The 25,991-nt window shown below is 56.8% G+C and overlaps 11 protein-coding genes across 11 annotated transcripts; 2 read left to right on the top strand and 9 right to left on the bottom strand.

Annotated features, from left to right (window-relative positions):
- Window positions 1-104: 104 nt before the first annotated feature.
- On the top strand, window positions 105-513 carry BO82DRAFT_432673 (uncharacterized protein; the record flags this gene model as incomplete). The annotated part of the gene is made up of 3 exons (XM_025640803.1): window positions 105-204; window positions 330-435; window positions 483-513. 3 exons carry the CDS (start codon window positions 105-107, stop codon window positions 511-513), a joined length of 237 nt encoding a protein of 78 aa, XP_025491528.1.
- Window positions 514-1,254: 741 nt separating this feature from the next.
- Window positions 1,255-4,060, bottom strand: BO82DRAFT_311212 (LipA and NB-ARC domain protein). Its single transcript, XM_025632404.1, has 5 exons — window positions 3,954-4,060; window positions 3,634-3,877; window positions 3,471-3,533; window positions 3,077-3,388; window positions 1,255-2,991 (listed from the first exon to the last, which is right to left on the bottom strand). The coding sequence occupies exons 1-5, from the start codon at window positions 4,028-4,030 to the stop codon at window positions 1,462-1,464; spliced, it is 2,226 nt and encodes a 741-aa protein (XP_025491527.1). The 5' UTR covers window positions 4,031-4,060; the 3' UTR covers window positions 1,255-1,461.
- A 908-nt stretch (window positions 4,061-4,968) lies between these two features.
- BO82DRAFT_354769 (NAD(P)-binding protein) lies at window positions 4,969-5,547 on the bottom strand. The gene has a single exon (XM_025635278.1). The coding sequence runs from the start codon at window positions 5,527-5,529 to the stop codon at window positions 5,035-5,037; it is 495 nt and encodes a 164-aa protein (XP_025491526.1). The 5' UTR covers window positions 5,530-5,547; the 3' UTR covers window positions 4,969-5,034.
- Window positions 5,548-6,103: 556 nt separating this feature from the next.
- Window positions 6,104-8,994, bottom strand: BO82DRAFT_336454 (Zn(II)2Cys6 transcription factor). The gene is made up of 4 exons (XM_025633349.1): window positions 8,619-8,994; window positions 8,493-8,529; window positions 6,750-8,442; window positions 6,104-6,702 (listed from the first exon to the last, which is right to left on the bottom strand). Exons 1-4 carry the CDS (start codon window positions 8,702-8,704, stop codon window positions 6,551-6,553), a joined length of 1,968 nt encoding a protein of 655 aa, XP_025491525.1. The 5' UTR covers window positions 8,705-8,994; the 3' UTR covers window positions 6,104-6,550.
- A 146-nt stretch (window positions 8,995-9,140) lies between these two features.
- On the top strand, window positions 9,141-10,318 carry BO82DRAFT_432670 (class II fructose-bisphosphate aldolase). The gene is made up of 4 exons (XM_025640802.1): window positions 9,141-9,293; window positions 9,342-9,721; window positions 9,768-9,891; window positions 9,940-10,318. The coding sequence occupies exons 1-4, from the start codon at window positions 9,211-9,213 to the stop codon at window positions 10,232-10,234; spliced, it is 882 nt and encodes a 293-aa protein (XP_025491524.1). The 5' UTR covers window positions 9,141-9,210; the 3' UTR covers window positions 10,235-10,318.
- BO82DRAFT_311200 (arabinan endo-1,5-alpha-L-arabinosidase) lies at window positions 10,259-11,826 on the bottom strand. Its single transcript, XM_025632403.1, has 4 exons — window positions 11,336-11,826; window positions 10,697-11,173; window positions 10,564-10,649; window positions 10,259-10,514 (listed from the first exon to the last, which is right to left on the bottom strand). Exons 1-4 carry the CDS (start codon window positions 11,600-11,602, stop codon window positions 10,379-10,381), a joined length of 966 nt encoding a protein of 321 aa, XP_025491523.1. The 5' UTR covers window positions 11,603-11,826; the 3' UTR covers window positions 10,259-10,378.
- Window positions 11,827-13,060: 1,234 nt separating this feature from the next.
- BO82DRAFT_383822 (transcription factor domain-containing protein) lies at window positions 13,061-16,128 on the bottom strand. The gene is made up of 5 exons (XM_025638045.1): window positions 15,868-16,128; window positions 15,521-15,623; window positions 15,381-15,400; window positions 14,550-15,327; window positions 13,061-14,495 (listed from the first exon to the last, which is right to left on the bottom strand). The coding sequence occupies exons 1-5, from the start codon at window positions 16,014-16,016 to the stop codon at window positions 13,221-13,223; spliced, it is 2,325 nt and encodes a 774-aa protein (XP_025491522.1). The 5' UTR covers window positions 16,017-16,128; the 3' UTR covers window positions 13,061-13,220.
- A 311-nt stretch (window positions 16,129-16,439) lies between these two features.
- BO82DRAFT_354765 (putative copper amine oxidase) lies at window positions 16,440-19,035 on the bottom strand. Its single transcript, XM_025635277.1, has 4 exons — window positions 18,377-19,035; window positions 17,742-18,318; window positions 16,720-17,690; window positions 16,440-16,663 (listed from the first exon to the last, which is right to left on the bottom strand). The coding sequence occupies exons 1-4, from the start codon at window positions 18,712-18,714 to the stop codon at window positions 16,528-16,530; spliced, it is 2,022 nt and encodes a 673-aa protein (XP_025491521.1). The 5' UTR covers window positions 18,715-19,035; the 3' UTR covers window positions 16,440-16,527.
- A 132-nt stretch (window positions 19,036-19,167) lies between these two features.
- On the bottom strand, window positions 19,168-21,077 carry BO82DRAFT_93535 (glycosyltransferase family 31 protein). Its single transcript, XM_025641665.1, has 2 exons — window positions 19,754-21,077; window positions 19,168-19,699 (listed from the first exon to the last, which is right to left on the bottom strand). Exons 1-2 carry the CDS (start codon window positions 20,834-20,836, stop codon window positions 19,337-19,339), a joined length of 1,446 nt encoding a protein of 481 aa, XP_025491520.1. The 5' UTR covers window positions 20,837-21,077; the 3' UTR covers window positions 19,168-19,336.
- Window positions 21,013-21,499, bottom strand: BO82DRAFT_93537 (uncharacterized protein). Its single transcript, XM_025641666.1, has one exon. The coding sequence runs from the start codon at window positions 21,454-21,456 to the stop codon at window positions 21,190-21,192; it is 267 nt and encodes an 88-aa protein (XP_025491519.1). The 5' UTR covers window positions 21,457-21,499; the 3' UTR covers window positions 21,013-21,189.
- A 2,239-nt stretch (window positions 21,500-23,738) lies between these two features.
- BO82DRAFT_365206 (uncharacterized protein) lies at window positions 23,739-25,508 on the bottom strand (the record flags this gene model as incomplete). The annotated part of the gene is made up of 4 exons (XM_025636994.1): window positions 23,739-24,450; window positions 24,505-24,620; window positions 24,672-24,973; window positions 25,028-25,508. The coding sequence occupies 4 exons, from the start codon at window positions 25,506-25,508 to the stop codon at window positions 23,739-23,741; spliced, it is 1,611 nt and encodes a 536-aa protein (XP_025491518.1).
- Window positions 25,509-25,991: the final 483 nt, after the last annotated feature.

Genomic DNA, 25,991 nt, shown 5'->3' with positions numbered 1-25,991 from the left:
AACGATACACTGCACATATAAAGCAGTGAATTGATCCTCAGTCTATCACTGAGCTACCACAGCACTATCAGCTACTCAACTTCACAAACCATACATTAACCACAATGGACAAACTCTCCGGACTCGCATCCAAGCTCGGCGGCAGCCACGGTAGCAGCGGCAGCAACAGCAACAACAACAACCAGGAAGACTACGTCGATAAGGGTACGTGTTTCACCACTGTCCCGTGGGTCCTTGACTTTGCCAATTCCTGCTTCTGCCTTTGACTTGCTTTGCATCTGCAATGCACCTACCCACTCCTGAACCCCCTCACTGACAATCAACAACAGGCGTCGACAACATCGAGAGCCGATTCGGCGCCGACCCCCAGAAGCTGCGCTCCACCAACGAGAAGGCCACCGACTTTGCGCGCAACAAGTTCGAGAGCTCTACCGGGTAAGTTTTCTTCCCGCTTCAATAAGGGTCAAGCTAATCCAGCCTAGCCGCAACGTTCCCGACAAGATCTCCAACTAGGTGCTCTGCATGATGTCGATGATGTCGATGATGTGCGATGATGATAATCTTATGACGACGCGGATTGCGCTTGTATGATACACATATGATAGGATAGGGCCTGCCCTACGATAATCGCTCCTTGAATGGACTACCATAATACAATTTTGGATTGATTGCTTGTCCCTTTCGTAGTCTGTTGTCGTAGTATCTACTGTTGAGCCGACATTTTTTCGGGGTCAGTGGTTGCGTTTGGTGTAGATTTCAGATCCACTTAACGCATAGGGAACAAACCTGCTCAGGTCGTACGTTCTAGATCCGTCACTTGAAACTAAGTAAATACGTCAAGTGGAAGAGATACTGGGCCAGAAATCATACGTCATTGCAGCCCTCCACCGGGGTGCATCGTCACCTCGAGGATCTTCCCCACCCGAACAGCGATGCCATGGCACAGGATAATCCCTGGCCCAAGCAACATCGGTAAATCTCGATCGCGCAAAGCTTAAATCTGAAAATGCCCGACCAGAATACCCTTGTGGTTCGGCCTACCTCGGGAATATATCTCCCGCGTGCAGGAGGAGCTTCCGGCTACATAAGAACCTAAATTTTCGGGTGAAAATATGCATCAATTCACCGAATGGTACTGGATCCTATTGGGCGCGACATCAAAGCTTGTCGAGGCTAATGCTATCAGCTGTTTCAGGGGGATGGCACCGCATGCAGTGAGTATGCAGCAGTCAGCAGTTATGCAAGCGTGATAATGCTCTGGCTCGTGCATATCTCATACTTGCTCCGCATATATGCACCTGCTGGTTTCTCATGCCATCTGTACGATAACCTCTCTCTCTAAAAAAAAAAAAAGAAAGAAAGAAAGAAAAAACGTATTTCACTATCAACATGGTATTCCCACCTATCGCAACAACGCAACAACGCAACAACGCAACAAACCCCTCACAAATCAGAAAAGGATTACATCCGCTGAAATTGCCTCAACAGCCCCTGCAACCCAACCTCCTTCTTCGGGGTCAAATACCGCGTATTCATGCGACACAGCTGCAACCAATTCGCACTCTGCTCGGGCATCGCCCGCCCAGCGGCCCGATAGCTCCGCTCCAGGCGCTCGTAGTACTCCTGGCTCTGGACGTAATCCCGGGCCTCGAAGTACAGCTTGGCCAGCATGTCCAGCACGGACTGGACCTCGACGCCGTCGACGCCCATGCGCGTCTCGCACCACCCCAGATACCGCAGCAGCCAGGGGACGGCCAGCTCCGTGTGCGAGCGGTGCGCGCCCACGAACGCGCCCACCCCGATCCGGCCCTGCGAGGCATACATCACCCCCATCAGCGCCACGATCGCCATCGTCTCCGGGTGCTCGCGGCCCAACACCTCCTCGCTGGCGGCCAGCGCCCGCCGGAAGGTCTCCGACGCCGCGGCCGTGCCGTCCGGCTCCAGCATCTGGCTTGCGGCTAGCAGCCGCACGCTCTTGATGGTCAGCGGGTGCGACGCGCCCAGCATCTGGGTCAGTTCCTGGGACAGCGCGGCAAACGCCTGGCCCATCTCGTCGCCGGCCGGGGTGAAGCGCAGCGCGACCAGCTGCGTGGTGTCGTTGGAGCGCAGCGCGACCATGTGCTCGGCGGTGTCGAGCAGGGCGCCGTAGACGCGGATGTGCGCGGGGCCGAGCACGTGGCGCAGCCGCTCGGTCAGCTTCTCGAGCGCCTGCACGGCCTCGGCGCGGCGCTCCAGCACCCCGTACGCGACGGCCAGCCGGCGGCGCGTCAGGAGCGTGTCCAGCTCGTCCTCGCCGATGCTCATCTGCTGGCGCGCCAGCACGTTGGCGCACACCGACTCGGCCTCCTGGCCCTTGCCCTGGTGCGCCAGCACCTCGCCCAGCAGGCTCTCCGCCTTCATGGCCAGCGGGTGTTTGGCGCCGAACACGCGCTGCGCGTTGCTCGCCACCCACTGCGCCCATTCGGCGGATTTCGGGTAGTAGGAGGTTTCCAGGTCGATCTCCGCCAGGTGGTACCCCACCTCCAAGGTGCTGTGGTGGTCCGCCCCCAGGTTGCGCAGGTGCTCCTGGAAGATGGCGTACTCGAGCTTGCGGGCCTCGTCCCACTGCCAGTTGTTCTTGAGGGCGGCGGCTTGGAGGGAGCGCGGGTCGGTGTCGACGGCGGTGAAGAAGGCGCCGGTGACGCGTTTGGGGCCGGGCGGGGGGCTCGGCGGGGAGGGGTAGGGCATGCTGCTGTTGACGGGGAGGCGGGGCGGGATGGGCGGTGGTGCGGGGTGTGGGGAGGTCGTGGTGGTACGGGAGGCGGACGGGATGTACCCCTGCTCGGTGGCCAGGACCTGGTCGGCAATCTGCTTGATGTTGCCCTTGATCATCTTGTACATGGCGCCGCGGGCGCCCACCTTGCACATCTGCGAGTGGTCCGCATCGAGCTTGAGGCGGGTCTCGCGCTGGCCGGGGAGGCCCAGCACGGCGGATTCTTCGTCGACGACGAGCTGGACACATCAGCGCACGTGATATTTGGACAGTTTCGATGCAAGTCCGTCGAGACCGAGTCGACAGGTTCAAAAGGATACATACATGACTGACAGAGGCAGGCCCCACGCCACCAAGGAGTACCTCCTTCCCCTCCACAAAGCTGATCACCCGGTAATCCTCCAGTTGGTGGGAGAAGCGACTCGTCATCTGCCGGGTGAAGAGCGAGTTGTGCTCGAGACTGTCGAGCAGGTCGTTGCTGGCATGGCCCTTGGCGACGAAGCGCGCCACCTTGGCGGCGATCTTGCCGAGTTCAACGCCTTTGGTGCCGCGGTGGGGGGTTCCGAAGAAGACCAGCCCGTAGGTGTTGTTGCGGATGGCATTGTACTTGGGGTCTTCGTGGGCGTTCAAGAGGGCCTGCAGCGCCCACGGCAACATCAGCACACAATCTCAGTGCCACGCCTGATGGTCCCAGCACAGGAGATGACGAGAAACGCACCTGTTTGATCACCAACCCTCCCAGACTATGTCCCACGAAGATAATCTTCGGCGGTCGTACATTCTACCCAAGTCAGCACAGCCTTAGTAGTTCCCTTCCCCACTCGACCCAGCCTCAATTCATCCCCTCCCAACTACAGTCCCAACCAGACAAGCGCACATACCATATTCGGATCCCGCTCCAAATCCAACAAATTCAACAACGTATTGGCATGATCCTTCACGCCGGCGGTGGACATGCTCTGTGGACTGGTGATGTTGGAGTTATACCCATACACAAACACCCGGGCCTGGGGGATGTCCTGGGGCAGGTAGTCGCGGGGCCAGAAGGTGCCGTTGGCGTGGGTCCATGTCTCGTAGGGGTGGTCGACACGACCACGGGGGTTGAGGCCGTGGACGAAGACGAAGCTGTTCGCTTTGTTAACACGTCACTCTCTCCCGTGGATGGGGGTTAATGGGAAGACGAAGGGGAAGGGGGAGGTACTCGATCTTGGGCGGTCCCGTCGGGGTGAAGACCTCCTCGAGGAAGGGGAATTCGTGGTTGTCCATTTCTTGCGCCATGAAACCTGGTGATAAGGATGGGATTACATTAAAGGTCTGGTCTAGATGGATGACGGAGGGAGCTGAAGAGGGGGGGGGGATCGAGGAGATGAAGGACACAGCGTGGGTAGATTCAGCCGCAGCGCCGACCAGGGTAGGGCACAGTACATGCCAGACATCATGTGAGGGCCAACATTGCCCTGCAACCACTTGAACCACCCCCATCCTATCGGCTGTCTTCGCCTTCGAGGCATTCACCCCGTATCCGACAGCACGGCCAGTGACAAACCGCTCACGCCCCAGACCCTGACGCAAAACAAGGCGTGTGGATGTTCCGCGTGCGAGGCTGGACGCACCCCCGCCGTCGTCGCGGATAGGCCAGCGGAATACGAACAGCCATGCCGCTTACTTCTTGGCTCGCCTTGGACCCCTGGCATTCACACATGCAGGACTGCATTAGAAGAGTCATAGTCTTGTACTGGACTGTACCCTGATGATCACTACCAAAATAATCAACCACAACCACAACCACAACCACAACCACAACCACAACTACTCCAGCCTTGTGCCCACCCTCGCCCTCACCCTCACCCTCCCCTCCCAATCTCATCCCCAAACTACCAAGCCCCAACCACCCCCGCAACCGGAATATCAATCCCCGTCGTATACGAACTACAATCACTCAACAGATAGACATACGCACCGCCCAGCTCGCGCGGGTCGGCCAGCCGCGGCATACCCCCGTAGTTCTCCATCTTGCGGGCCCAGTCCGGCGCCGTCTCGACGTAGTAAGTCATGGCGGTGCGCACGAACCCGGGGGAGACGCTGTTAACCCGGATGCCATGGGGGCTCCATTCCATCGCGAGGGTATGGCACATATTGCGCACTGCCCCCACACATCCAAATCAGCTGGTGGCTTGGAAGACTGGGGTGCGCAGAAAACTCACCGGCCGCTTTGGTAGCGCCGTAGGGCGCGGACGGGGCAGCCTACACATCTTCAATTAGCGCGACGGATGCGGACATGTCTAGGGCAGATCGTAGCGTACGCGATTCGGTCGGTAAGAGGTCATACTGGCCGTCATGACGATGGAGCCCTTGATGCCCAGCGCGAGGAACTTGCGGGCCGCGATCTGGGCGCAGAAGTAAGATCCGTAGACGTTCAAGCCGAACAGCCGCTCCACCTCGTCCCGGTCGAACTGCAACGCCGGCTGGTGCTGCGTCATGCCCGCGTTGGCGACGAGCCCGTCGAGGCGGCCCGTCGCCGCGACGATGCGATCGAGCGCCGTCGCCACGCTCGTCTCGGAGGTCACGTCCGCCTCTAAGCAGTGGAAGTTCGGGTAGCGCTGCTGCAGCGCCCGCGTCTCTTCGCCGGGTTCCATCCGGTCCAGCGAGTAGACGTGCTGGGCGGCGTTGGCGAGGCAGACCTCCGCGATACCCAGCCCGATGCCGCGGTTGGCGCCGGTGATGGCGATGACTTTGCCGGCGAGGGTGATCTGCCAGCTGAAGTCGGCGGGGGGCATCGTGCTGACGAACGGTGGGGTGGGTGAGGGTGTCTCTGTCAGTGGGGCCTCGTCGCGAGGGGGGTGGGCATTGGAGGAGGACGCCATGGAGGTATGACTCTGCGGATCGGTCGGGAGTGGAATGGTGGTGTTGCGGTCGCTGTGCGAGCGAGGAGTGAAATTCAAGTTTTGTAGGATAAGGTCAACCCTGAGGACCTGTACCCACTGCTTGCGCTGACCTGGGAACCATTCACAGATATGTCCCTCCGACGTGGCGAGATAAAGCACCACTGTCGACTTCGACTCGAGGCTACTAGTCCAGCAAATGGTCTGCTACGGCTAACGTTAGATTTGACGTTGACGTCACGTCCACTGGGTCCGTGTCCACGTAGCCCTGGCTCGCTGCTCGCTGCGCCGTAGGGCGGAGAATGCAATCACTTGAATTCCCCGCGATCGGGGATCGACTCCGGGTCCGCCGACGCCTCGGCTCGAGGTAGAGATCTCGAGCCTTACGAAACGCTAGCCACCCATCGCTACAGTCACTACAGTGACGATTGACTGGATGCTACCTACTGGTATTTTCTGTCGTGTGTAACGTACATCCCAGACCCAGAAATAGGATTTCTAGACTAGAATACTCAGTCTCTAAGCCATCGGCGTGTATAAACGCGCGACCACGTCCAACAAGGGTCTATCCGTTCATACATCGTAGCTCATTCTATTGTACAGTCGATCGTGGGCACACAGTTTCATCCCAAGTCTCACACAACACCTGCATGGTCAGTGTCCACGCAGATGGTCTCCAAATCTTGACCCGAGTTGATTCCGTTGACCCGGACCCGGAGGTCTCAAGAATGGGTTTGGAAGGTAAGATCAGCCACAATCAGATAGCCCGAGCCACACTATTCAGTTTCTTTCCCTGGCGTGATGGGTCTTCTCTGGTATGACGGCGTGTCTGTCGCAAGCCATGTGGGGGAGTGGATAGCCGAGGATCGGCCGTGGTGATCAATTAGGGAGATTGCCGAGGTCCAACCCGAGAACTTTATCCCACGGATCCAGCCAGGCTCTCTTTGGCGTACTCCGCCGCGAGGGTCTCCCGAAGCGAATAACTGGGCCAGCACACTAGCCGCTCGAATTTGTCGATCAGATCCAGTAGTGCGGTTCGTTCATGGGGAGCGTGGACACTCATTCCCGCTACATGAGTCAGTGAGTCGCCCTTCGCACCGGGAGAGGGAGCTTACCCCCAAATAAACATTGAAGCGCCGCGAGTCCACCGGCAAGCTCGTCTTCCGCTACGGTCCGCGCAATGCCGCAAATCGTGTTCACAGCGGTCGTCAGGATTTTCTGTGCCGCCCGGTAGTCCTGGAAGTCACCGGTCGGGGGGCGATGGGAGATAACAAGGATTTTAGCGAGGCTATGGATCTGCAGAGCAGCTGCGTACGGGGGAGGATGCACCCATATGGGTGGGAAGACATCCGTGTACTGTACAGTGGGAAGGGGGTTAAATTCCGCCGGCAAGTGATCCTGCCACTCCTGCAGCATACAGAGTAATTCGTTACCTCTTTCCAGCCGGCTCTGTATGTCCTTCGACATCGTTTCTTCCTGAGAGGCGTAGTTGATGCATTGGGCAAGCAGATAAGATGCAAAGCAAGCTAGCTCGGGGGCGGTCCGGGAGGAGATGGGCCGCTCGGGTTTCCAGAAACTGAACAACCGCCGCCGGTGGCGCATCGCGACCCAGGCATCTTGTCGCAGCCAAATCCACCAGATCGCTTGGCGCAGGCCACCGCAGTCGCCGTTGTTATTTTGGAATCGTTGTATCCAAAATACCCCTTTCAGATGTCGTTCCCAGTCACTGTTGGATCCATCCACCATTTCATACGTGCTGATCAGCAAGGCAGTCGATATCAGCTCGCGGCTGGACGCGTAGCTCGGGTACTGCATCGCTTTGTTGAGGTAATTCAAGGTTTCATAGTAATACTGAACGGCAAGGTGGCGATCCACAGCCGGGAAATCCGCAAAATTTTTCGACGATCCAGGGATAACGAAACCAGCACCCCGCCCTTGGTCTTTTCGCGCATGCCAAATCGACAGGTGGCGGGCCGAAAGAGCTAGGAGGGCTTTCATCAGCCCCGTGTTTCTTACGGCAAGCTGAGGGACTATCGCCGCTGTGTGGCGCCCCGGGTCGTAGAAGTCGAACCAGCGGCTCACATTCCGCACAAAGTGGCTAAAGAGCAGGTGTTCCAATTCTGTCAGCTCGATTGGAGCCGGGGTGGACCATGAGGAAGGGTGATCGGGGCGGACGGGCTGCTCGTCGGTGGTTGACGTGGGTAGTCGGTTCTCCAGCTCCGGGTCGCGTCTGAAAGCTGCCGCCTGAAAACTCTCGCACTCCCTCCTGGAGCGTGGGAGAAAGTTGTTCAAGGATACCACTCCGGTGGGATGGTCTCCCGGTCGGTACGAGTCCCCCGGCGCAGGAGACAGGACCAGGCTGCGATCCGCATTGACCGCATCGTTAGCCAATAATTCGAACCAGCTGAGAGGGGCTAGTCTTGAGGAGACGGAGGAATCGGTTGCAGGAGACGGTGCTAAATCGTGAGTCGACGGTGGCGAAGTGAGATGGGTACTTTGATGGGATGGGAAGGCCGGTGTCAGCGTCTGGCTCGTCGAGACACCTGGCGATGCTGATATGGGGGCGGGACGAGCCAAGGGCCCTGTTTCGGGTGCGGGACGTTGATGCTGGCAAGCATCGACCAAGACCTGCAGGGGCTCATGCACTTGACTTCGCACCGGCAGGCGCTCTGTTGAGGGCGCTTCATGGATGGCGAGCACAGGCGCGGTGGTTGGTCCCGAGCTGGGAGGTTGAGGATCACTCGTGGTGCCAGTGCCATAGACACAGTCACGCTTGCCTTTGGCACACGGACCGCATTGTGGGCGAGCCTGCGTTCATGTCAGCAACAAGCAGACCGCAGATTGGTCGGAAGACGAACCTCGTCGCATTTGACATGACGCTTCTTGCAGATCAGACTTTTACCATCAGTACAGTCGGTCGGACAGGCGGAAAGGATTGAGAAACAGTGCTCAGACGGATCGGAAGGATTATTAGGAAGACTGACCATCCAGTGGTGGCCCGCAATCCACGGCCGCGGGATTTTCGCGGCTTCCGAATGCCACGCGAACTCCCTTGCGTAGCATCGGCCATGTTGCCTCACTCACATCATCCGGGAAGCATGAGCGGCAATATGCAGCCTTTGCGCTACCGTACACAAAAATAATAATCAAGGGCAAAAACAGGGGGTGGAAGCTGGAACAATTTGGGGTGGGCTGGGGTGACAGATCGCGTCGAGGTTCAACGATTGCCGACTCACGCGGGAGTGGAGCCAGCGAAAAAAGCCGAACAGGAATCCACCTTTCGTCAGCCAATGCAGTGGTTGAGATTCGGCCAGTGGAAGCTCACGGAAGGGTAAGGGACTGACTCGTATCGAGGTAGGGGGTCAACCATGGTCGGGGTGCATGCACGATGTCATGCGGTCGGGAGGGGTTGCTAGTTTAGCTGTGACTGACTGACTAAGTGTTGCTGCAAACAGTTAAGCATAAATTTAGAATCTTTTATATCGCCGACTGTGAGACGCACTGGACAGGGACAATGAGCATTGTTGGACCCGGCGAAAATCTGCCGGTCATCGAGGGCGATCACCACCAACCAAAATGACTTGGCGGGGGCAGAATCGAACGCTGCAGATCTTGGCATCGGCCGAGAAGGGTCGCTATGGCGTCCTGGCGGCCATTGTGTGAGTGGTGCGGGATATATGTTCCGGATAGGAGGCTCACCATGCCAGCTACAATGTTGAGCACATCACGGCGTTTGTGCGGGCGGCCGAGAACCGCAGATCGCCGCTGATTCTGCAGTTGTTTCCTTCATCGCTCGAGCAAACCCCGTCGCTGATCCACGCGGCCGCCGCTGCAGCAAGAAGCGCCTCGGTGCTGGTCTCGGTCCATCTCGACCATGCGCAGGATTCGGAGCAGATCCAATATGTCGCGGACAACCTTCCATTCGATTCCATCATGGTGGACATGAGTCATTACGCGAAGGAAGAGAACCTCGCCAAGACCAGGGCGCTGCGAGAATATTGTCACGGGCGGGAAATCGCGGTCGAGGCCGAGACCGGGCGCATCGAAGGAGGAGAGGATGGGATTGTGGGAACGGGCGACTTAGAGGGTACCTTCTCAGGCGCAGTTGTCAGTCTATGCTAATGCAGCTGTAGGAATTCTCACCACCTCAGAAGATGTGGAACAGTTCATCGACGCTGGCGTTGATCTTCTGGCTCCCAGCGTGGGAAACCTGCATGGGGAGTACGGGCCAAGGGGGCCACAGTTGGACATGGATCGGTTGGTCGCTGAGAGGGAGGCTTGGGTGTTCCGGACTGACTCGTGTAGGCTTCATCAGGTTCGTCGAACGTTGAACGGACGGGCGCGACTCGTCTTGCACGGAACGAACGACTTCCCCCCGGAGCTGTGTCGAGCATGCGTCGAGGTGGGAGTCACGAAGTTCAATGTCAACAAGCTGGTGCTGGATCCCTGGCATGAGCATCTTCGCCGCAATGTGAACAAACCGTTGACGCAGTTGATGGGGGAGGGGATTGAGGTGTTGACGAGGGAGATGGAGAAGTGGATGGATGTGGTGGGAAGCAGCGGCATGGCTGAAACGGCAGGCGCGACCGCGACGCCTTAGGCAGGGACGAGGGAATTGCTGGCACAGTGATTCACTCTTGAATTGGGATGCAGTACCAGAACTAAACTATTTACATCGGTAATTCCACATTCCACATTCCACATTCCACCTATTTCCAACTTGATTCACCCCGAGTTGAATCACCTACACTACAGGCCAACCACTCGAAAAGTTGATGGTGTTCCACCCAAACAGCTTCTGGTCATCGGCGTAACCAATGGTAGTATCGACATAGTGGTAGTAGAGGACAGGGCCGTAGGTCGGGTCATCGTACACACCCCTATTCCAGTTAGCAATTTTCATCATGTCCGTCCGGAGAGGGGTCTTACTGTCCACCCGGTCCATAGACGGTGCCGTGGCTGGCGAGCACAATTGTGCCACCACTTTCCGTGCACGCATTGCCATTCTTGTCCACCTGCGCGGGTCAGCCTCGCCTCAACGGGGTTTCCGTCGAGCACTTACAAATCCGCCGGTCGCGCTGGTGGAGCGACAGACCATGATCTTGTACTCCTCGCCCTGGGCCGGGCGGGAGGTGTCGTAGCCGCAGCAGGTGCCCGACGAGAAGAAGAGGTAGTAGTAGCTGCCGTACTTGAAGAGATAGGAGCCCTCTTCCGAGTGGGTGCCCGTCGCGTTGTAGGCGATGTTGTAGGAGGCCGAGCCGGCCGTCTTGAGGGGGGAGGCCATCTTAACCTGGTAGAGGTCGCCCCAGAAGGAGCCGAACTGGAGGTAGTATGAGCTCCCGTCCACGAGGAGGTTGCCGTCGATGGCGTTGTAGTTCTTGGAGGAGGAGGAGGCGACGCCCACGGAGCCGTGGTCGGTCCAGGTGTCCAGCTCCATGGTGGTGGACGAGGCCACTCCAATGGCGGAGTCCTGGGAGCCGAAGGTCGAGACGGAGTAGAGGCAGTAGTAGGTTCCATCGACGTAGCTAAGATCGGGGGCCTGCGCTGGTTAGCATGGTGGAGTGTGCAGTGTGTAGTGTGCAGTGAGCAGGGAGCAGTGAGCAGGGAGCAGTGAGCAGTGATGTAGTCTACAGCCATGCAGTGTGCATTCATGCTGTCATGCAGCCATACACCAATGCAAGGATGTGAGGAGGCGACATACCCAGAGGTCAGTGTTGCCGGACAGGTCGATCTTGGAACCAGCGGGCACCACAGATCCAATGGCGGTCCAGGGACCGTTGATGGAGGAGGCGGAGGCATAGGAGATCTCGTTACCGGTGGAGAAACGGAAGTATGTGCCGTCCGACTCGCGGACGATCAGGGCAGGGTCATGGACGTTGCAGGAGCCGGAGCAGGAGCCAGGATTGGCGTAGCCATGAGCCAGGCCGGCCAGGAGCGGCACCGACAGGGCCGTGAGGAGGGAGTACATGGTGATTGCGAGTTTGAGGTGTGACGATCGTTTCTTGCTTGGTTTCGGCCATCTTGGACGTTATATAGGTTGTCCATCGTCCAGCGCTTAGGGGTTGTCGTGCCGCCGGATCGGTGCGGCGTGTGTCGACAGGGGCGACAGTTGAGACAGTAGAAGATACGGAGCTGGCTCCGTGATACTTTGGAGGTTTCAAAAGGCGTAGTGGAAATAGCAAAATCCCGGAGGGGGATGCTGGCTGCAGGTGACTGGTGGAGGAGTACCTTAGTGTTGACGGGCAAGTGATGAGGGACTGACTCGACTAGTGCATGTCGGCACTCTTAGTGTGTGGGGTAATCCGGTAGTGGGCAGGCGGTTTAACCACAGCCTTGCACTTTGCACTGCCATATCTGCAGAAGTCTGCAAAAGTCTGGGGTATCTACATGCACACTCCTACAAGTCCCATTCCGACAATCCTACAGAGACAGATCCATGCCTCAATTCTTCAGCCTTTCTACAAGTTGCTCGTATCGACAGTTGGAGAGGCCCGTGTGCCGGCATTTTATCCATTTGGGGAAGCATCCGTGCAGAGTCGAGTCGGTACACTTCATTGATGAAACACGTGGACCGACTATTGTGCTGTCAAACTCACCGTGTGTTCCATCTTTAAATAGTTGCGGTGGAGCATAGCGCTGAGATTAAGCTGGCCGAGGATTGGCAGGACCGAGGCACACAAGGTTAAGCATGCAACTAATTCCGAGAATACGGTCTTACCGATACAGTTAAGACCCATGACTGCCTGTGGAAATCCGTTCTATACCAAGTAGCTTGCACATTGCACCCAAACAATGGTGGAAATGAAGGGGTTTAACGGCAGCGTACCTGTCGGATGGATGGATGTGGCATCCAGAATGTGTTAGTGAGGTATGAAACAGGAGTATGCGCCACAAGCGCAGACGGAAGGTCTTACAGCCATATTATGCAATCGCTGTCCGAGCACACCATCTCGGTCGCTGTGCCTTGCCCGCCTTGGCTGTCATCCTGCAGAACTGCGCAGGCGCACGTGCCTGAAGTTCCGTAGTCAAGCCCGCAACACACGCATGTCCGATGATCTCATCAGCTTGTACAGTACTTCGCGGAGTTTCCGAGATCGACACCTCGGATGATGGTGACTGGTCATCCCACCGGGACAAGCATTGGGCAAAAGAGAGTTCAAGATTGAGTTCCACCAGTTGTCGGCTTACAGAGTGAAATGTGGGGTGCAGCAGGGTGGCTGATGTTGAGTGTGTAGCTGCAGCTCCGGTGGAGTGCTGACTTTGAAGATTACGGAGTAATGGCATAGATATACCTCGGGTATATTGATTCCATGAATCATTTCAGATTGGGATCTACCGGATGACAAGCTATTCGAATATGGAAACTTTATACACTGTTTAGTAGATCAAGGCTTAGATGTACTGGGGGAGACCCCCAGACCCCCCTCCTTTTACCTACTTCCACCTAATCTGTACACTGTTGCTACTACCCCAACCCCCTTCTTCGTCTATCATACTCCTGTAACCACCTCACATCCTTACACTTCATATAATTTAGAGATACTGGGGGAGACCCCCAGACCCCCTCGGTTCAAACAATAACATCCTTATAAAAGTTCTGCCATAACCCTCGTCAACGCCTCGTCCTCAGCAGCCAACTCCCCGCCGAACCCCTCGGCCAACACCGCCACGCCCTCCCCGCCCGCTTGCACCCTGGGATCAAAGTACAGCCCGCCCGCCATCTCGAAGAAAGTCGTCAGATCCTCGCACCCGTTCTCCACAGCAGGCGTGGAATCCGTCGCCGTCGACGCCAACGACCACACTCCATGCGACGAGCTCTGCGTGGGTTGCGGATGCAATTGCGTCCGCGTCTGACCCTCTGGTCCGGTTCGGATCGAGGGGACATGGATGTTAGTGTATCCCTGTGCGTATTCCCCGGGCATCTCTCTGGGAATTCCACCCTTCGGGGACGGGTGAAGCTTCGCCTCCTTCCCCAGGTTCAAGCGGATGATCTTCAAGCTGCGGATGATCTTCTGGAGGCGGCGCGAAGTGCGTGCTCTTGTGGATGACCGGCGCACCATCTCCACTGCTTTGTAGAATTCCGGGCGACACACCTGGGAGAACCGGGCGGGGCCGTGCAGCACGGCCAGAAACAGTGCGGCCAGGGCCGAGATGAGAAAGTAGTTGAACGGCTCCGGGCGCTGGTAGTAGATCTCGGACACGCGACTGAAGTAGTCCAGCATGTGGACGGTGCTCTTCGCGGTCTCGACGGCGATGGAGGCGCCCGCGACGCTGTCCTCGATGCTCTCGCCGCTCAGCAGGTACTGGCGGTAGACGAGGATGCGCAGCTGGTTGGCCTGCAGCGCCAGCAGGACCTGCAGGGTCATCATGCTGTCCGCGTGGGTCGGCGAGTCGCCCCGCGCCGTGGCGCGGTGGGCCGGGTCGAAGCGCAGCTCCGGCGGGATGGACTGGATCCATTGCTGGACCTGGAAGTCGAGGTAGGCGCAGTAGTCGGTGGTGGCGGCGCGGGGCCGTGTGCGCCAGCCCACGACTAGCCCCCAGATCTTGGAGCTCAGGCGCGCGTAGGAGATCATGCATGTCAGGTACGGGGTGGTCGTGTCGGGCTCGGGCAGGTTGGTGTCCATGTCGGCGTCCTGGATGGCGAAGGGGAGCCCCGTGCCGAACGACCACTTGCGGTCCAGCACGTAGATGCACCAGAACAGGCGGCTGGCCCAGGTGCGGTGCAGCTCCCCAGGAAACACACCCCCGGTCTTCTGCCAGGTCTCCTGGCAGTGCAGACCCAGCTGCATGGAGCCGCGCACAGCGAGTCCGATGGTGCGCCAGGCGATGACCTCGTCGTCGCGGTAGGAGTGGAAGATCGACTGCCCAGGGAGTATCAGCAACTTGTCCGAGCACCGTCCAGGAAAGTAACTCACAAGTAAAGCCAAAATCAACAACTCCTTCATATCGACCTCCGGCACCTTCATACGCATCCCGAACTGATCCTCCACGCGATCTGCCAAAAGGGCCGCGCGCTCACTCCTTCCATGCGACTCCGCCAACAACGCGGTGGCCAGAAGAATCTTCAACACCTCCGCATCGCGCGCAAAGAACCAATCATCCTCTGCACCGCCTCCGACCCCTACAGCCGGCGACTTCGACAGATCGTCGCGAAAGTAATCCACCACATACGCGCGCACGCTGTCCAGATCGACGCACGGATAGATAAGCCCGACCGTATGCTCGTAGACCGTCACCAGGCGCAACGCCTCGGTCGACCCCAGACATCGGAGCGGATCGCCCTCGCCGTCGGCAACGGGGATGGGACTCGGCGCGGCGGTGGATTCCAGGTCCTCATCTTCTTCATCCTCCTCCTCCTCAGCCTCCCCCGCATGCGACTGCTTCCTGTTTGCAATCCCAAACTCCGCGCTCGTGGGACCAATATACGTCGGCGATTTGGGCCGGTTCATGATGCGATGGAGGCCCGCGCTGGCCGAGGTGGAGGAGACGGTCGAGACGGCGGTGGGGATGTGGTTGGCGGGGGTTGTTACGGCGGCAGCACCACCACCACCACCACCACCAACAGCAGTGGCTCCCATCCCCATCCCTGGGGAATTCCCCTCCAAAACCCTCAACCTCCCCACCAAAGCCCGCATCTCCCGCTGCAGCGCCTCAATCTGCGCATCCACCGTGCGCAACCGCGTCGACAGGATCCTACCCGAGTCAGCATCACCCACAACACCCCCGCAACCAAAGAATCAACCCACCGATCCATAACACCATCCTCCTCCCTAGGCCTCGGCGTATTCGGCAATGAAGTATACGCCCCCGCCCCCGCCCCCGTCCCTGACCCAGACCCATCAACATGCATCGAGTGCGCCGCGTGCAAGGATGGCAAGGCGTGCACGGCGTGCACGCTGGGCGCGTAGACGCAGCGCACCTGGTCACGCGCGCAGCGCGAGCAGACGGTCTCGCCGCTGCATTTGAGTTTGCGGCGTTTGCATTCGTTGCTGTCCTCTTTTAGCCGTGGCTATAGCATGGTTTGATTTGCGGGGTGCAGTGGTTATGATGGCGTGGTGAAGAAGTGGTGAAGGGGGTGGTTTGTGCATGTGTGTATGTGTGTGTTTGTGGGGGGGGAGCAAGTATGCGCATGTTAGTGTAGCGTAGAGTCCATGCTCCCTCGACCCCTTGCTCAAAGTCAAAAGGGGAAAAGAACAAGAAAATACAAAAGAAGAGGAGGGAAGGACTACCTACCAAGCAACCGACGTATATTTAGCCCGCTTCTTGCTCCGAGGGGGTTCCGGGGACTGCTGCTTGTCTTTTTCTGCTCCTCCCCCTCGGTCTAGCTCTCGCTTAGCATGCTGGTGCTGCGGGTGCTGGTGCTGGTGCTGTTCGGTATCCATCGGATGGATCACCTTTTTCCAGAAGTGTTGATCTCGGTATCACATATAGCGACAATCATACAACCCCAAGAATCATAACACGATACCGAGTTCCGAATCGTGTACAGCAGGGTCTTGCATGCAATCTAGATGAGAAAGTCCAGCGTTAGGGTGAGGAAGAAAAGTTCGGAAAGCGATCGGGGGCGCGGGCGACGGGACCGCGGAATGGGAATTTCGCCTGCCTCCCGTCGTTCCGAGCAAATCCGAGGCTGGCGGGGGAGCTTGATTACCTGCATTCTTTTCTCGACGCTGCAACTATCGACGATCAATTTAAGTCGTCATTCGCAACTATCCAGACTCTAGGCAGCAATCTTATATCAGCCCTGCATGCCCCACCTTTCTTCAATCAAAACTACTAGGCTACTAGGGACCTCATGGAAACGTGCCGATCAACCAACTATTTTGAATAGACAACGTCAATATATATACAGTTCAGTTCGTATCATAAATCATGCATCCCATGCACCCCACCCTAAATGTGAGCCTTGCGGCAGCATTCCTTATCCACGATCCGCGACGAGACATTGCGGTCCGAGGGCACGTCCAACGAGGGGTTGGCTGTGAAAAAGTCCGCAGGGCGGATCATAAGCTGGAAGATCTCGACCGGCCTGTCACTCGTTAGTATCTACAATCCATAATCCCCAAAATGTCTAGGCGAACTTACATCACAGGCCAATCCTCAACACGCGGGTTGTGCGTAATGCCAAACGTGCTCCAGACCACCACATCGGTGTCCTTGACCGATTCGCCCCGCTTGACCGCGTCGGAAACACCCTCGATCTCCTCCTGACTCTGCAGGGTGTACCGGCCTCCAGCGTACAGCTCTCCATCGCGGTACTTAGTGATCCAGACATGGTGTTGGGCGAATTGCGCCCGCCGAGCCTGGATCGAGTTTGGGTCGGCCAACAGCCGCTGCGTCGCCAGAGGGATGAACTTGTAGCCCACCGGCTTCTGGCTGATGGGGTTGATCTTGTGAGGGTTAACCATCTTGATCGTGCGGTTCAGGTCCGGAGCTGCGTCCAGCCAGCCCGCCCGTTCCACCGTCTCGTTGGTGACCTTGTAGTAGTTGCCCATGGGGTTGGTGGCCTCGTTCATCGGCACCGGGTGCGACTCCTCGACCTGCACCGAGTTGTTGTTTCCGTCAATGGCCGGGTCGATGCGGACACAGAAGATGTGCTGGTGGTTCTGCGCCAGCACACCCCCGCTGACCACGTTGCCGTAGTCGCTCGTCTTGCCCGCATCGATGTTCACCACATTCAGGATACCCGTTGCGCGCGACTCGACGGTGATGCCGCCGGACTGGTCGAACTTGTAGGCGAAGATGTACTCATAGTTGGCCAGCGTGATAATAAACTGCACCACCAGCTCGCGGTGACGGGTGACCACGGCGCGACCCGTGCGCCAGTTGGAGTGCTTCCAGCCGATGCCATTGTCCTGCTCGTGCAAGCAAATCGCATTAGGCAGTTTCTGCGCCTTACCATCTGCACCAGTCATGACCGCATCAAAATACTTGATCACACCTAGACAGTCGCAGCCAATGGAGAGGTTGTTGGCCATGTTGCCACCACCACCGTCGCCAAAGTCAAAGGCCTGTTTGCGATGGAAGGGAGGTCTGGGGTCGGCATACGGCACAGTCTATTGCAGTCAGCACTCGGAAAGTCTCCAACATCCAGCCAATCGACTCACCATCTCACTGATACTCAGACGGTGCATAACACTGCGACCATCGTACCACACATCGTGGATGGTGGCACCCTCGCGAGGGTTGAAGGCGACGCGGAACCGCCACTTCTGCCATTCGACCAGCGACTCGTTGGTGATCTTGAAGGAGGGGCCCTCCGGCTGCACCACATTGAGCGGTTTGAGGTCCTTGCGCATCCCGCCAGGGACCAGCTCTGGCACGTAGTCAGAATCCTTGCAGTGGCCGATGATGTCACGCTTGAAAGTCTGTTGGGTGAGGCCGTCGCCCTTGCCACCAGTGGCCGGACGGTCGACCCGGATGATCTCCTGGGTCAGCGCATCCATCACCGGGATCAAAGGCAGCGGGTAGGAGTAGAAATTGGCATCGGGGTTGTTCGTGCTCTTGTTGGTCGCAAAGCACAGCCCCTGGAAGTAGCGGCGCGGCTCGTCGGTGTAGTCCAATCCACCATAGGGCCAGGGCTCGATTGTCACCTCGAAGCCAGCAGGCAGATCGAAGTCTTCAAGGGCTTTCTGGAAGAGAGGGGAGGCAAAACAACGCTCGACAAGGGTATCAAATTCGCTCCTAGCAACAAACGGTGGTTAGCATGGCTCGCCAGCAGGACGACAGACAACAGTCTTACAAAGTCAACGAAGCATGGTGCTTCTTGCCCACGATCTTGTGCTTGATTCGCTGACGCGCGCCAACGTCCACGACCGACTCGTTGAAGGAAGGAATGTGATCGGAACCGATGACATCGTACTGACACAAGGCCAGACGAGCTGGACGAGGAGAGGTCGGGCTGAGGCGACCGGAGTGTTCAAGGGCGAGGAACTCCAGGAGCTCCGTCTTGGGGGGTTCCGATAAGTAGATCTCTCGGAAATCAATGACTGTGTTGGGGTGTTGGGCAAGAATAACATCGCGGGCGATGTTGGTCTCCTCCTCGGAGAGGATGGCTAACGGATGGGGAGTGAAGACCATGATGCGAGATCTGTGTTGTGTGATGGAGAAGACAGAAAAAAGTGAGTGAGAAGAGGAAGAGAAAAGGAAGCTCGAGACAGCAGAGAATGCGGGGAAGCTGGAGGGATTTATGAATTGTAGAAGTACTTCGTGTCGGCGCATCTCCTTCCCAGTTCGGAACCACCTGGGAGACCCTCACTGCACTCCACTGTCCTACACCTACACTGAACTACACTGCATCGGAACCTCGGAAATGGCGGAATGGCAGCCAATAGTCGCGGAACCGCACCGTGCCATAGTGACTGGTCCGATGTCGCCTGGCAAAGGCGATAAGCGAACGACTGCAGACGATAAGATATGCAATGCACCGCGCAACTTTGTCCCCTTCCGGTAAAGTGGCAAGTGGCGCGCGGTGCGATAAGTTCTTACCCCCCCCTCCCTTGCTGATTGTCCCCTCGAAATTGGTCAACTCGTCAGACAAATGGATTGATTAGTGTGCGGTAGGTATCAAATTAAATTATCGTAAGATGTACATGTGCAGTGCTGAGGTATCAGTTCATATTTACATTCGTCAAAGCCGTGAGAAACCCCATCCCAGAAAAGTCCCAACGCCGTTGCCTCCCTGATAAACTCTCCCCGCCGTTCAAAACTTGCGCGTCGTGCTTGGCTTCACCCACAGTGGCTTCTCGCACTGATGGGTATTGCGCCACTGCTGGATTTTCTCCAGGTCCCATCCCGAGGACAGCCGGGTGTTGGCGTCCCCCAACAACTTCTTCGCCCCCAGTCGCACAGTCCGCACGAAGACGCAGTGTCCGGTCGAGTCATACGTGAAGCTGAGACACTCCGGGTGGTCGTGGCACGCAGCGCGACACGCATCGAAGGAGGCATGGCTGGGGGACTCGGGAGGCTCCTGCCAGCCGCCCCAATCCCCGTTATCCCAGTCGAGACGTTCATCGAAGGTACCCAGTTTTAGGTATTCGAGCAAGTCGGCATACAGAAGAGGTTCCTACCAGGCAAATATTAGTCAAGATCTCAATCAAAGCGGAGGTGCTTTACGTACACTGCGATCGCGTTGATTTTCAAAGTGCATCAACCCAGCCATGTCCGAAACCAGCGTCTTATGCATGCTGATAACGGGTTGGCACCAGTGCACATCATCGAACGGGATGCCATGCAATGGATGGGGGTTGAACATGGGCCAGAAACCCGAGAGCTCAACACCCTTCTCGTGCAGGGCCCAGCCGAGGATCGAATCCCCACAACAGTCCGCCTTGACCAGATCTTCGTATTGCTCGCTGAGGGGCGGCTGTGTATACTCTCCGTGTGCGCCAGTCTCTCGTGCCATCAATTTCTTCACCGCCGCGGTGGAAAGAACGAAGCCGGATCCGCCGTAGGCGAAGTAGGAGATTTCGTCGTGGTCCAGTGGTCGGCCCGGGGACGGGGATCCCATGTACAACGGAACGGAGGGGTTGAGCTGGTCGAGCAGACGGAACATGTTGTCCCAGACGACATAGGTGTCGGATTCGATGAAGACCAACCAGTCGGCGGTCGGGTTGATCTCATGCGCCCGCTCCACCATGGGCAGGAACTTGAACCGGTCGAGTCGCCACCCCTGGGGACCAGCCACCGACTTCAGTCTGCCATTCTGCAGTGTATCGTACGCCTCAAAGTCGGACACGTTCGCTCGGAAGGAGTCGGGTAGCGTGGCCAACACGTCGTGTACATGGTGGCCTTGCAGCTCCGACTCCCGGTCGGAAACCACAATCAGGTTGGAAATGCACCGCGTGACGGTCGACAAATGAGCATTGACGCGGTCCTGCGGCTCCGAGGCGCCGATTTTCAGGACGACCTGGATGCGCGGGAGCAGATACGTCGGGAAAGAATCGCAGATATGGTCATCGTCGACTTTGTAGTTCTGTGTGCGCGAGAAGCGTGTCGTAGTCTCCCAATCCCAGTATCCGGGCTCTTTATGATGGCGATCCAGGCGATAGAGCGATCGCGGGTCGAAGGGACCGTTTCCCAGCTCGACTTTGAAAATGGAGGCACCGATGACGAAGAGAAGGATCAGCGCGAGGAGGTTGGCGGGTTTGCGGGCAAACATGGTCGGGTAAGGGCGCCGTCGATGGCCAGTTTCTCGCCCCATGGCGAGATTTGTGTTTATGTTCCGGGACGAGCGGGGAGGAGAGGTGCTGATTAGATATTCGGACTCGCTAATAATGCTGGAAGATGTCAGGAAGACATGGCAGAGGAAAGCGACGATCAAGTGGAGACGGGCTGGTGGCGCTGAAAAATGACGACAGTCGGAAAAGAAAGGCGGGACAGTCGTCCCCAAGCGAACGGAAAGTGATAGGCAGGCAGGCGATGGGCAGGCGATGGGCAGGCGATGGGAGAGAGTTTATGTTCTCCCTCCAACGCGGCCCAGAGGCGTTGATAGTGGAGAGGGGAGGACCCTGGGTCAGTTGGTCCCAGCCGGTAATGAAGGTTAATATCAAGTTATCAACGAAGAGACCCACCCGGGCTGGTGCCCGGCAAATCGCGTGGCAAACCAGAGTTGCTGATCTGCTGCCATTTCCACGCTATATTTAGTTGACTAGGCATATCAGGGAGAAATTCTTGCTTGCTTGTGTCTGGTGACCAACCTCCCAGATATGAGTAGGTAGTGCATGGGGAAAAGCTAGAGGATGGTTGCGTTGGTGGATAGTGGATAGTGGCTGATGGCGATGAAAAACAACAGCCGAGAGTGAGTGTTGGTTGTTGGGTCATTCGACCGTGTCAGTGAGTGTGGACGGCAGAAACCCACCGCCAGGCCAAGGTCGATCGGTGCAGAGCCAAGCAAATTCACTGATTGGTTGACGAGCATCCACTGGCCGAGCCACTTTTCTGTTGGCAGCCAATCTCTAGCGGTCTGCAATCTGAAGGTGAGATTGCGACAATCACAAATGACGAATCCCTGGCTTGTCGCTTCCATGGTTCGAACCCAGTCAAGGGGCTTTCAGTTCAATGGAAACCAGCACCATCGCATTGTATCGTCATTGTTCTCGCCCGCTTAGAACTGATCCTATGGCAGTTTTCAGTTCCCAGTTGTCCAGTATCACTCCCACTACCACCGTGGACCCTGCACCTTCAGGGCTTATGTTTACCCTGAATGGCGCATTCAACATTCGCAACAATCAACCACCCCTCGGAAAGGGGGATCATGGCAGGCAAATTGAGGCGATAAGATTACAGGGGAGCCCGACGCGATCTGGATCCGCATCGAACAATCCCTGTCTGCTGTCACTTCCACTTCTGGGCCTCGTCTCCGAGCGAGCGAGCCTAACTTAATTAATTTATTCTTAGATCACTGCAACTTTCGTTTCCCTCTAGTTCCGCCTGTCTCTCCCTACAACGGTACCACCCCTCCCCTTCCCTCCCCTTCCCACCGACCTGATGCGTTGCAGAAAGGTGGGGAATGAAACAGTCCCTGTCTGAAGCAATGAGCATCGCACGGAGAGAAGGGAAAATATGGGACACAAGTTAGAGATCTGACATGCACTTGTACTCAGGTAGAAATATATATGAATAGTGCCCGCTGGAGGCAATAAAAAAGCCTCACGGATCTGAATTACCCCTTTTCCATCACGCCGACGGTCTCCATGTCCGGAGCATTTAGCGTATTGCTGCATCCAATCCGCAACGGCTTTGATACAGTGGTGCATCACACTCTTCATCCGATCGGTGGTCTACTGTTCTTTTCGTGACCAGAAGTAATCTCTACACAATTCAGGACGGGTGCAGATCTCATCGGAATGATTTTGACTTTACGAAACATAAAGGCCAAAGTATTTTGGAAGCCATCGCCCTACAGTCTCTCGTCAGTAACTGCGTTTGTTGAATTAGAAGCGCAAAATGTGCATGCCTTCTGACCAACCATGATGTTCTCGAATGCCCTGTCCGATGGGTTTTATCATTTACATCGTGGATATGGGTGGTGTGCCAGGTGGAATTGCGCGAGCCATACAAAGCCATTGGACGGTCGCATTTCAACTGCTGGCGCATAAGAGCCTCCGCCTGAATCCTAGCAGACGCTGGTAAGCACTAAATGTAGGAAATGCGCAGGAAGTCCGCGCCGCCTGCACCGATAGTCGGGTAGTACCCAAGTTGGGTCTGATGAAAGGAACATTCGACCAGTCAGCGCACGCTGGCCACAGTGTAGCAAACACCGACGAACACCCAAATGCACCGGTCGTACGAGTAGCAAGAACATGGTAGGCCTCTCGAGGCCTCACTGGCTTTCCGGTAGTGGCCGGAAGTTATCATGGCGCGACTAGACAAAACCGCACCGCACTAGAGAGCAGAACACCGCGACCCCGCCATCAACCCTTTTCCAGTAAGCGCCTGATCGGATAATCGTTGGACTGGCTCCGCAACGCAGTAGAATAAACGGACTCAAATCCGCGCACTCCTTCGACACCCCGACGAGCTGAAGTCAGTGATCGGGGGACGATTTGGATCCCGTGTATCCTTGGATCGCAAAATCGCCAAGGTTGATTTTCTGTCGTTCTTCCCTTCAGAAGACCGGCGACGTCAAAGTGGAAGAAGTATAAAAGCTTGGAATGCTGCAACTGTGCGACGAATTCTTAAAAGTACTAGATTACTGACAGGTAGGGGGCAGAATTGGCCCCCAACATGCCAGCCATCAACTGGGCCCACCCGCCTTCCTGTGCTATGCTGCTCAAGGAGTATGGTCGTGAGCTGTTGTGAAAAAATTTCCACATCCCGAGTTGGGCGATAGCGAGTCGCTAGATCTGCCTTAGCTTCGAATCAATCTCACGACCAACCACTCCGAACTGAGAGGAAGGATGTGCCTTGGTCTTTCACAAGAAAGCAGCTAAGAGTGAGCGGGGGTGAGCGCAAGGAATCGATCATACGTCGCTAAGCACTCTGTCGGCGTCGCTAGTGTTAGCCGCAGCTCGATTCCGGAGGGGTTGTAGACCAAAGCCCGTTTTTAGCTCTATGCAATCGAACTAGTTCAGCTGTCCATCTCATCGATGGTGGTTTGATTGTCATTGCGGATAGAATTCTTGCTCCTGACGCTGCTGAACGGCGTTCCAGAGATCCCGAGCCATCGTGTCTGCTGGCCGGTAGATGAAACAGAAGCCTTCCAGCAAAGCCAATGCGGCATCCCAGTTGTACACGGCCAGTTGGCCGGCGGTGATGGAGAGGTAGGTCTTGAACCATGCGGATGTTTGGTGGCCCACGGAGGAGAGGCCTCCCACGAATAGAATCCAGAACAAGAGATCCGGAGCCGTTCTCTGCAGGAGGTGGAGTGTTGTATACAGACTGTGCTGCAGCTCTTCGGACACAAATTTCATGCATGGCAAACCCTGAAAAGTCCAAAGTCGCAGCGCAAGATAGATCCGCATCGCAATGCGCAGCGTATCCTGAAAGTCCGACGGGGTGAGAACGTAGGTCGTGGCGAGAAGCTCGTATGCGGTCAGGAGGGCGAAGTTGTTCTCCGATGATTTTGACAAGGATGACTGCGCGTAGTTGTAGTGCACCATCAAGTGTTGAAAATGTTGGAGAAGAAGCTTGAGACTGGGGTCAAGTCCCGCGGACCAGGACGAGGCGAAGAAGCGGTTACCAAAATATGATTGGCCTCGAGAATCCTCTTCGGACTTGACCGCAAAAACCTCTTGGAGGACTCTCTGCTTCCATTCTTCGGACATGGGGAAGGCTGGTTCCGAGCCGGTGAGAAGTCCATACACATGTACCGCACTTGAGTCGGGTAAAGTCAGCAAGACGGTCAGGTTCCACAACAGGAAGCCTTACGAATAGAAAAGCGAGACCATTGCATGGTCCAGGCTTTCAATACCCCCAAGTAGCTCGACCAGTCTCTTGAGCCCTTGAACATGAGCATCTGCAGCCTGTCGATTTCCGTCGGCCGCCTAGATAATCGACAATCAGCAGCGTTCCAAACCAGAACCATCAAGACTGACCTCAACACAAATTAATGGGGCCACGACGCACGCGGTTGTCTCCAGAGCAGCGGTTTCGGACTCGTTCAAGATCTGGCGCACAAACTCATATGCCTTGACGCGGAAGAGAAGGGCGTGCTGGGCGGACTGCTGGGCGGCTACTGAGACGCCGCCTGCAATCGTCTCCGACGCGGACTTATGGATGGCACTGGTGGTGAGAAGGATGAACAGGAATGCGGGCTGATTCATGGCCTGTTGCCACCACCACAAGCATAACTCCTCGGAGCCAAAGGGAAAACATGTGCGCGCACACGAAGTGGAGACTTGCGGTAGTTAGGAAACCTCCATTCTATCTGGTGTGTGAGCAGGAGACTCACAGTGGTGGAAGTACGGTTGCAGACTGTTGCGCAAGGTGACGGGGAGCGACAAAATGGCATCCAGACTCCTTCCTTGCAGGGTTGGTTTCAGAAAGGTATCATAAGGCAGACGAAGAGAGAGCAGAGCCTTGTCATCCGAGGCGGGAGTGGAGGAGTCGCTCAAGTCGGAGGTGGCGGGCGATATCGGTCGGCCTGACTGGAAGCGCGGCAGGGTGACTTTCAACTTCTGCATGGATTCCTCGGATGGGGACTGATCCTCCTCGTTCTTGATGAAGACGGGTTGCTCCTGACCCTGGGGGAGAAGCTGCGGTTTGTCTACATGATTCACCAGGAGGAAGGGTGGCGGTTGCTGCTGATGGGGATGGAGAGGCAGATAGTATGGAGGAGAAGTGGTAGATCCACCGATGGTCTGCGGAGGCCGAGTAGCCGGAGTCGCAGATGAAGACGTAGGAGGGGAAAGATGATTCCCATCCATGTCCATGATTTGGTGGTGAGGGAGGCTGTGAACAGAGTCCATCAGTCCAACGACTCATCAGTCCATCAGTCCATCCAAGCATCCAAGACGACCTGCCATCGTTAGTTGCTTTTCCTTTGCTTATCTTGTGCCACGTGACTGCCCACCATACCGTACCATACCAGATCGAGGCAGATTGGGGCGGGGTTTGTTGTAGTCAGTCAGTCACGGCCATTACGGAGGACTCGGACTGGAGTTGGAATCGTCCGGCCCGTTCCTCACCTTCGCCCGCCCACCTTCACCCGCCAACTGTGCTCAGTTCCACTGCCCTTTTCCTTTTCCTTTTCCTTTCCCTTTTCCTTTCCCCCTCTCCCATTCATCATCCCATGCTTGGTCCGCGGGTGAACTAGCGTCCATCGCTAAACAGCCGTTGTTCTTCACTTCCAAGACCTAGCCTATCTGATAACTTACATCATGGACGTGCGAATCCGATCGCCATCTCCTCGGCTA

The sequence above is a fragment of the Aspergillus uvarum genome (assembly GCF_003184745.1).
Source record: "Aspergillus uvarum CBS 121591 unplaced genomic scaffold BO82scaffold_30, whole genome shotgun sequence".
Lineage (NCBI taxonomy): Eukaryota > Fungi > Ascomycota > Eurotiomycetes > Eurotiales > Aspergillaceae > Aspergillus > Aspergillus uvarum.
This window is presented reverse-complemented; position numbering and strand designations above follow the sequence as displayed.

Excerpts from the sequence above, each read along its gene's own strand:
- BO82DRAFT_432670 (XM_025640802.1), top strand. The coding sequence starts at position 9,211 with ATGACTTGGCGGGGGCAGAATCGAACGCTGCAGATCTTGGCATCGGCC. Across the intron at positions 9,294-9,341 it reads GGCGTCCTGGCGGCCATTGT|CTACAATGTTGAGCACATCA; the intron begins GTGAGTGGTGCG and ends TCACCATGCCAG. Across the intron at positions 9,892-9,939 it reads CCACAGTTGGACATGGATCG|GCTTCATCAGGTTCGTCGAA; the intron begins GTTGGTCGCTGA and ends TGACTCGTGTAG.
- BO82DRAFT_311212 (XM_025632404.1), bottom strand. The coding sequence starts at position 4,030 with ATGGCGCAAGAAATGGACAACCACGAATTCCCCTTCCTCGAGGAGGTC. Across the intron at positions 3,534-3,633 it reads TGGAGCGGGATCCGAATATG|AATGTACGACCGCCGAAGAT; the intron begins GTATGTGCGCTT and ends TGACTTGGGTAG. Across the intron at positions 3,389-3,470 it reads GAGGGTTGGTGATCAAACAG|GCCCTCTTGAACGCCCACGA; the intron begins GTGCGTTTCTCG and ends TGGGCGCTGCAG.
- BO82DRAFT_354769 (XM_025635278.1), bottom strand. The coding sequence starts at position 5,529 with ATGCCCCCCGCCGACTTCAGCTGGCAGATCACCCTCGCCGGCAAAGTC.
- BO82DRAFT_93535 (XM_025641665.1), bottom strand. The coding sequence starts at position 20,836 with ATGGGGCGAGAAACTGGCCATCGACGGCGCCCTTACCCGACCATGTTT. Across the intron at positions 19,700-19,753 it reads AAAATCAACGCGATCGCAGT|GAACCTCTTCTGTATGCCGA; the intron begins GTACGTAAAGCA and ends TTTGCCTGGTAG.
- BO82DRAFT_383822 (XM_025638045.1), bottom strand. The coding sequence starts at position 16,016 with ATGGATACCGAACAGCACCAGCACCAGCACCCGCAGCACCAGCATGCT. Across the intron at positions 15,624-15,867 it reads AAATATACGTCGGTTGCTTG|CAACGAATGCAAACGCCGCA; the intron begins GTAGGTAGTCCT and ends AAAAGAGGACAG. Across the intron at positions 15,401-15,520 it reads ACGCGCCCAGCGTGCACGCC|GAGGATGGTGTTATGGATCG; the intron begins GTGCACGCCTTG and ends AGGCCTAGGGAG.
- BO82DRAFT_354765 (XM_025635277.1), bottom strand. The coding sequence starts at position 18,714 with ATGGTCTTCACTCCCCATCCGTTAGCCATCCTCTCCGAGGAGGAGACC. Across the intron at positions 18,319-18,376 it reads CACCATGCTTCGTTGACTTT|GAGCGAATTTGATACCCTTG; the intron begins GTAAGACTGTTG and ends GTTTGTTGCTAG. Across the intron at positions 16,664-16,719 it reads GTTGAGGATTGGCCTGTGAT|GCCGGTCGAGATCTTCCAGC; the intron begins GTAAGTTCGCCT and ends AACGAGTGACAG.
- BO82DRAFT_93537 (XM_025641666.1), bottom strand. The coding sequence starts at position 21,456 with ATGACCCAACAACCAACACTCACTCTCGGCTGTTGTTTTTCATCGCCA.
- BO82DRAFT_336454 (XM_025633349.1), bottom strand. The coding sequence starts at position 8,704 with ATGGCCGATGCTACGCAAGGGAGTTCGCGTGGCATTCGGAAGCCGCGA. Across the intron at positions 8,530-8,618 it reads TTGCGGGCCACCACTGGATG|TCTGATCTGCAAGAAGCGTC; the intron begins GTCAGTCTTCCT and ends TGATGGTAAAAG. Across the intron at positions 6,703-6,749 it reads GCTTCAATGTTTATTTGGGG|CGGGAATGAGTGTCCACGCT; the intron begins GTAAGCTCCCTC and ends TGACTCATGTAG.
- BO82DRAFT_311200 (XM_025632403.1), bottom strand. The coding sequence starts at position 11,602 with ATGTACTCCCTCCTCACGGCCCTGTCGGTGCCGCTCCTGGCCGGCCTG. Across the intron at positions 11,174-11,335 it reads CCGGCAACACTGACCTCTGG|GCCCCCGATCTTAGCTACGT; the intron begins GTATGTCGCCTC and ends TAACCAGCGCAG. Across the intron at positions 10,515-10,563 it reads GTCTATGGACCGGGTGGACA|GGGTGTGTACGATGACCCGA; the intron begins GTAAGACCCCTC and ends TAACTGGAATAG.